At 48.6% G+C, this 7617-nt stretch overlaps 1 protein-coding gene across 1 annotated transcript in view; it reads right to left on the bottom strand.

Moving 5' to 3' along the window:
• The window catches only part of LOC122550341 (skin secretory protein xP2-like), a 131425-nt gene that overhangs the window by 55350 nt on the left and 68458 nt on the right, over positions 1–7617 (bottom strand). The window contains exon 12 of the mRNA XM_043691069.1: positions 4164–4205. Coding sequence (XP_043547004.1) covers positions 4164–4205 — 42 coding nt within the window. The remainder of the gene's footprint in view (positions 1–4163; positions 4206–7617) is intronic.

The raw sequence follows: 7617 nt of genomic DNA, 5'->3' as shown, positions 1-7617 counted from the left end.
GAGGCTGAGGGGTGACCTTATAGAGGTTTACAAAATTATGAGGGGCATGGATAGGGTAAATAGGCAAAGTATTTTCCTTGGGTCGGGGTGTCTGGAACTAGAGGGCATAGGTTTAGGGTGAGAGGAGAAAGATATAAAAGAGACCTGACGGGCAACTTTTTCACGCAGAGGGTGGTACGTGTATGGAATGAATTGCCAGAGGAGGCTGGTACAATTGCAACATTTAAGAGGCATTTGGATGGGTATACGAATAGGAAGGGTTTGGAGGGATATGGGCCGGGTGCTGGCAGGTGGGACTAGATTGTGTTGGGATATCTAGTTGGACCGAAGGGTCTGTTTCCATGCCGTACATCTCTATGACTCTATGACTGATTTCATGAACAGAGAGCACAAAGAAGGAAGTTACACTGAAGTTTAGAAAACACTGTCTCAGGCTGAGCTGGAGACTTGGGTCCTATTCGAGGGTGATTTGTTTGGAAAATTTCAAGGTTGTTGAGGAGGTGAAGGGGAGATTTATTATAAACTTCATAGGCCGGAAAGAATTCAGGTAGATGGAGTGACTACACAGTCTGGAGTAGGGTGTTCGTAAAGCAGAGGTTTAGTTGAGATTTTGTTATGATGAAAAGCTTTTGCCCGAAATGTTGATTTTCCAGCTCCTTGGTGGATGCTGTCTGACCTGCTGTGCTTTTCCAGCACCACTCTAATGTAGACTGTGATCTCCAGCATCTGCAGTACTCACTTTCGCCTCGAGATTTTGTAGCTTGAGTTGTGGAAAATTATGAAAAAGGAAACAACTATTCCACATGGCTGAAGGCTCAGTAAAGACATTCCACACAGAGTCCAGCTCCCGCCATCCTCAGAAATTCTGGATGTCAGAATAAACAGCTGGAAAGAATGAAGGGCCCCATCATATTGTACATTAGGAATGGACTGATGACGGATACTAAACATGACCTTATACAGGGGAGGTGTTGTCTCACAAATGATTGAAAGGTCTGAGGAGTTCTGAGGAAGGCTCACTCGATCCAAAACGTGAACTCTGAATTCTCCCCGTGGATGCTGCCAGAGCTTTTGCAGTAATGTCTATTTTTTGGCTAAGAGGCCATTATGGGTAGGTGGTAGTGTTGGTATTATCGCTGGATTATTCATGCAGAAACTCTGCTAAATGACCCTGGGAGCTGGATTCAAATCAGGTTATGACAGACGTTGGAATTGGCAGGTGTAGAGATAGTGGAAAAACACAAATAATCTGGAATTAAGAATCTGCTGATGACCATGAAACCATTGCCGATTATCAGGAAAAACCCATCTGGTTCATTAATGCCCTTCAGGGAAGGAAATCTGTCATGCACAACTGGGCTGGCCATTTCACCCCATTCCCTGATACTCCAACATAGTATATGCTCCCAGGTGGAGCAATTCCACTCAAGGACAACCCTGATTGCCTCCTATTTCAAGGACCGCAATTTCCCAACCCATGTGATCAACAATCCCTCCAGCTCAACTACTCCATTTCCTGAACCTCCACCCTTTATCCCCACCCCTCCATTGCAACAAGGATACCCCCCAACCCCCCATCCCCCGTCCTCACCTTCCACCTCACTAATCTCCAGATACAGTGCATTATCCTCTGCCATTTCCACTATCTGCAGTCAGACCCCACCACCAGAAATATATTTCCCTCCCCACCCCTTTCTGCATTCAGCAGAGACCATTCCCTCCGAGACTCCCTTGTCAGGTCCATGCCCCACCTACCAACCCACTCTCCACTCCCAGCACCTTCCCTTGCAAGAGGTGTAAAACCTGCACCCATACCTTCCCCCTCACCTCCATCCAAGGCCCCAAAGGATTCTTTGACATGCAGCAGAGATTTTCCTACACACCCAAACACCGCACCCCTCCAACCGCAACAAGGACGCAACCCCCCAGTCCTCACCTTCCACCCCACCAACCTCCGGATACAGTGCATCATCCTCTGCCATTTCCGCCACCTACAAATGGACCCCGCCACCAGAGATATATTCCTTTTCCCACCCCTATCTGCTTTCTGTAAAGACCATTCCCTTCGCGACTCCCTCCTACTTATCTCTCAGCCCCCTTGACACCCCCTCCCCCATTCCTGATGAAGGACTTATGACTGAAACGTCGACTCTCCTGCTACTCGAATGCTGTCTGACCTGCTGTGCTTTTCCAGTGTCACACTTTTGAACTCCGAGTTAGCAGAGGAGTACGACCTTTAAGCCACAGTTTACCCACTATGTCAATTCCCTTTATTTACTTTTCCCTTTTCATGTTTTTTCTTCCATCTTTCTTCCTCCCTCCCATCATACAGTCTTGAGTGAAGTTACCACAGACTCCTAGTCTCGAGAGTCTTGATATGAACGCAGAGCAGACTCCCCCCCTCAGCGCAGACTCCCGGCCTCAGCGCAGACTCCCGGCCTCAGCGCAGACTCCCGGCCTCAGCGCAGACTCCCGGCTTCAGCTCAGACTCCTGGCCTCAGTGCAGACTCCCGGCCTCAGGACAGACTCCCGGCCTCAGCGCAGACTCCCGGACTCAGGACAAACTCTCGGCCTCAGGACAAACTCCCGGCCTCAGCGCAGACTCCCAGACTCAGTTTGGAAATCCAGACTCAGCGCAGACTCTCGGCTTCAGCGCAGACTCCTGGCCTCAGCGCAGACTCCCGGCTTCAGCTCAGACTCCTGGCCTCAGTGCAGACTCCCGGCCTCAGGACAGACTCCCGGCCTCAGCGCAGACTCCTGGCTTCAGCGCAGACTCCCGGACTCAGTGTGGAAATCCAGACTCAGCGCAGACTCCCGGCTTCAGCGCAGACACCCGGCTTCAGCGCAGGCTCCTGGATTCAGCGCAGACTCCCGGCTTCAGCGCAGACACCCGGCTTCAGCGCAGACACCCGGCTTCAGCGCAGGCTCCTGGATTCAGCGCAGGCTCCCGGCTTCAGCGCAGACACCCGGCTTCAGCGCAGGCTCCTGGATTCAGCGCAGACTCCCGACTTCAGCGCAGACACCCGGCTTCAGCGCAGACTCCTGGCCTCAGCGCAGACACCCGGCTTCAGTGCAGACTCCCGGCTTCAGTGTGGACTCCCGGCCTCACCGCAGACTCCTGGCCTCAGCGCAGACTCCCTGCTTCAGGGCGGACTCCCAGCCTCAGCACAGACTCCTGGCCTCAGCGCAGACTCCAGGCCTCAGCGCACACTCCCTGCTTCAGTGTGGACACCTGGCCTCAGCACAGACTCCCGGCCTCAGTGTGGATACCTGGCCTCAGCGCAGACTCCTAGCGTCAGTGTGGACACCTGGCCTCAGCGCAGACTCCTGGCCTCAGTGTGGACACCTGGCCTCAGCGCAGACACCTGGCCTCAGCGCAGACTCCTGGCCTCAGTGTGGACACCTGGCCTCAGCGCAGACTCCTTGCTTCTGTGTGGTCCCCCGGCCTCAGCGCAGGCCCCCAGCCTCAGCGCAGATTCCCGGCCTCAGCGCAGGCCCCCAGCCTCAGCGCAGATTCCCGGCCTCAGCACAGGGCCCCGGCCTCAGTGCAGACTCTCGGCCTCAGCACAGACTCATGTGCTCAGCCCAGACTCCCTGCTTCAGGGCGAACTCCAATCCCTAATACTCAAGTGCAGTTCTCGTGGACCCCAGGTAAATAGACAATGTCTTTTCCCTGGGGTCGGGGAGTCCAGAACTATAGGGCATAGGTTGAGGGTGAGAGGGGAAAGATATAAAAGGGACCTAAGGGGCAACCTTTTCACACAGAGGGTGGTATGTGTATGGGATGAGCTGCCAGAGGAAGTGGTGGAGGCTGGTACAATTGCAATATTTAAAAGGCATCTGGATGGGTATATGAATAGGAAGGGTTTGGAGGGATATGGGCCGTGTGCTGGCAGGTGGGACTAGATTGGATTGGGATATCTGGTTGGCATTGACGGGTTGGACTGTTTCTTTGCTGTAATCTCTATGACATCAGGGTATTTCAATGGAACTCAACCTTCAGGAACCAAAATCAGACAGATTGTAAAATTTGCCACCTAGTTCCTATTGGAAAATTTTCACCACCTTTGTGAAACATGTTTTATGCAAACATCACCCTCTGCTGCCCAGAAACTTCCACAGACAGCCCATGTCCCAGGCTAGATATGTTTGTACTGACTCACCTCTACGCTGCCTTGGAGCAGGACAAGGTGCAGTGGCCATCTCTGAAATTTAATACAGACAAAGTCATATGTTTTAATCAGGGGAATAGATTAAAAGGAACATAAACTAAAGGTAGAAACATAATGGGATGTCAGGAATTAAATACTGACATGAAGTATCTCCGCACAGGTTATTGAAGACAGTTAAAAAAATCTGGAATCACTGATTTCATGAACAAAGTACACACACAAGGAATTTACACTGAGTTTTAGAAAACACTGTTTCAAACTGAGCTGGAGACTTGGGCCCCATTCTAGGCTGATATTTTTGGAAGATTTCAAGGTCATTGTGCAGGTGAGGAGGAGATTAACTATAAATGTCATCGGCCGGAAAGAATTCAGGGAGGTGGAGTGACTACACAGTCTGCACTGGGGCGTTCTGAAGGCAGAGGTGGTTTGGCAGAGATGGTTTGGCAGAGATTTCACAGATAGTGTTGCTGGACGTTATGAATAACTTTGACTGAGTAAGGAAGGAAATAACTATTTTGCATGGCCCGAGGCTCAGTAAAGTGTCAGAGGCTGAGGGCTGACCTTATAGAGGTTTATAAAATCATTGCAGCAGGTCCTCACTTTCTCCTCGTTTATAAAATCATGACAGACATGGATAGGAGAAGTAGGCTAGGTCTTCCCCCTGGGTGTATGGAGTCCAGAACTCGAGGGTAGAGGGTGAGAGAGCCAAGATTTAAAAGGAACCTAAGGAACAACTTTTTCAGGCAGAGGCTCCTGTGTGTATGGAATGAGCTGCCGGGGAAGTGGTGGAGGCTGGTACAATTACAGCATTTAAAAGGCATCTGGATCGGTATATGAATAGAAAGGGTTTAGAGGGATATGGGCCAAGTGCTGGCAATGGAACTGGATTAATTTAGGATATGTGTTCAGCTGGAACAAAGAGTCTGTTTCCGTGCTGTACATCTTTCTGATTGGGGGATGCCGGTGTTGGACTGGGGTGTACAAAGTTAAAAATCACCTAACATCGGGTTATCGTATACTCCACATCCAACTGGTGAAGGAGCAGCGCTCTGAAAGCTAGTGCTTCCAAATAAACCTGTTGGACTATAACCTGGTGTTGTGTGATTTTTATCTTTCTGATTGTATGACTCGAAGTGAATCTGCTGACTGTATTTAATTTGTCACGGAATCGGAGAGTCATGCAGCATGGGAAAAGACCCTTTGGCCTTTCTACACTCACTATAAAAATATGCCCTCTAGGCTTGAATCCCCCAGCCTAGTAAAGAGGCTCTTACTATTCACCTTATCTATGCCCCTCATGATTTTGTAAACCCCTGAAAGATCACCTTTCGACCCCCTTTCCTCCAGTGAAAAACGTCCCAGCTATCTTTATAACTCAAACCTTCCTTCCCACCAACATCCAGGTAAGTCTTTTCTGAACTTTCTCCAATCTGATAATATTGTTACGATAGCAGAGCGACCCGAACTGGACACAGTACTCCAGGAGAAGCCCCACCAACATCCTGTGCGACCTCAACATGACGTCCCAACGCTATACGCAAAGGGCTCAGCAATGAAGGAAAGCATGCTAAATGCCTTCTTAATCTCTCTGCCTGCATGTGATGCTGGTTTTCAAATAATTATGTGCCTTAACCCACTAGGTCCCTTTGTGCTACACTACTGCCCAGAACTCTACTGTTAATTGTCTAAGTCCTACCCTTTTGAACAGCAGTACCTGACATTTATCCAAATTGTGTTTTGTTAAATCACGACGTCGCATACAAGCAGACAGGGGTTGGTTAGTTCAGCTGAATGAATGGCTTGTATGCGATGTAAGGTAACACGAACAGTGTGGGTTCAATTCCCACATTGCCTGAGATTACCATGAAGATCTCCCTTTCTCAACCTCTTGCTTCATCTGAGGCATTTCCGTGATCTTCAGGTTAAGCGACCATCAGTTGTCGCTCTCATTCTCTCTCTCTCTCTCTCTCTCCCCCACTCTCTCTCGCTCTCTAACAGAAGAGCAGCCCTATGGTCTCGTCAGATAATGGCAACTTGTATTTCTGTTTACTTACAAGAAGATACAGATTAAAATGTGAATGTTAGGTTAGAAAATCTATCCTTGTAATGTACAATTCTCCAAATAAATGTGTAGTGTGTAATGATTTATTCCAGTTTTATCCTTTACCTTGGAAAGGAATTTTGAGCAAGTGACCAGTCACTAGTAATGGCGTAAACTCTTGAAGAATTAGATCTACTGAAGGCTGTGATGGACCAAGTGTGGTACTGAGCCATACAGAACAAAAATGTCCCGAGTTAACTCCTGGATTATACTGCATTAGCTCTTAATATACATAGTTAAAAATCACTCAACACCAGGTTATAGTCCAACAGATTTATTTGGGAGCACTAGCTTTCAGAGCGACGCTCCTTCATCTGGTATTTGTGTGAAGGAGCAGTGCTCCAAAAGCGAGTGTTTCCAATTAAATCTGTTGGACTTTAACCTGGTGTTTTGTGACTTCTAACTTTGTACACCCCAGATCAACACCAGCACTTCCAAATCTTAACCATTTGGATACAGAACTGGCTTAAAGGTCAAAGACAGAGGGTGGTGGTGGAGGGTTGTTTTCAGACTGGAGGCCTGTGACCAGTGGAGTGCCACAAGAATCGGTGCTGGGTCCAATACTTTTCGTCATTTACATAAATGATTTGGATGCGAGCTTAAGAGGTACAGTTAGTAAGTTTGCTGATGACACCAAAATTGGAGGTGTAGTGGACAGCGAAGACGGTTACCTCAGATTACAACAGGATCTGGACCAGATTGGCCAATGGGCTGAGCAGTGGCAGATAGAGTTTAATTCAGATAAATGCGAGGTGCTGCATTTTGGGAAAGCAAAGTTTAGCAGGACTATACATTTAATGGTAAGGTCCTAGGGAGTGTTGCTGAACAAAGAGACCTTGGAGTGCAGGTTCATAGCTCCTTGAAAGTAGAGTCACAGGTAGATAGGTTACTGAAGAAGGCGTTTGGTATGCTTTCCTTTCTTGGTCAGAGTATTGAGTACAGGAGTTGGGAGGTCATGTTGCGGCTGTATAGAACACTGGCTAGGCCACTTTTGGAATATTGCATGTAATTCTGGTCTTCTTCCTATAAGAAGGATGTTGTGAAACTTGAAAGGGTTCAGAAAAGATTGACAAGGATGTTGCCAGGGTTGGAGGATTTGAACTACACGGAGAGGCTGAACAGGCTAGAGCTGTTTTCCCTGGAGCTTCGGTGGTTGAGAGGTGACCTTGTAGAGGTTTATAAAATCATGAGGGGCATGGATAGGTCTTATCCCTGGGTTGGGGGAGTCCAGAACTCGGTTGGGGGTGAGAGGGCATAGGTGTAGGGTGAGAGGGGAAAGATATAAAAAGGAACTAAGGGGCAACTTTTCCATGCAGAGGATGGTACACATAAGGAATGGGCTGC

The sequence above is a fragment of the Chiloscyllium plagiosum genome, chromosome 5, assembly GCF_004010195.1.
Source record: "Chiloscyllium plagiosum isolate BGI_BamShark_2017 chromosome 5, ASM401019v2, whole genome shotgun sequence".
NCBI classification, from domain to species: domain Eukaryota; kingdom Metazoa; phylum Chordata; class Chondrichthyes; order Orectolobiformes; family Hemiscylliidae; genus Chiloscyllium; species Chiloscyllium plagiosum.
This window is presented reverse-complemented; position numbering and strand designations above follow the sequence as displayed.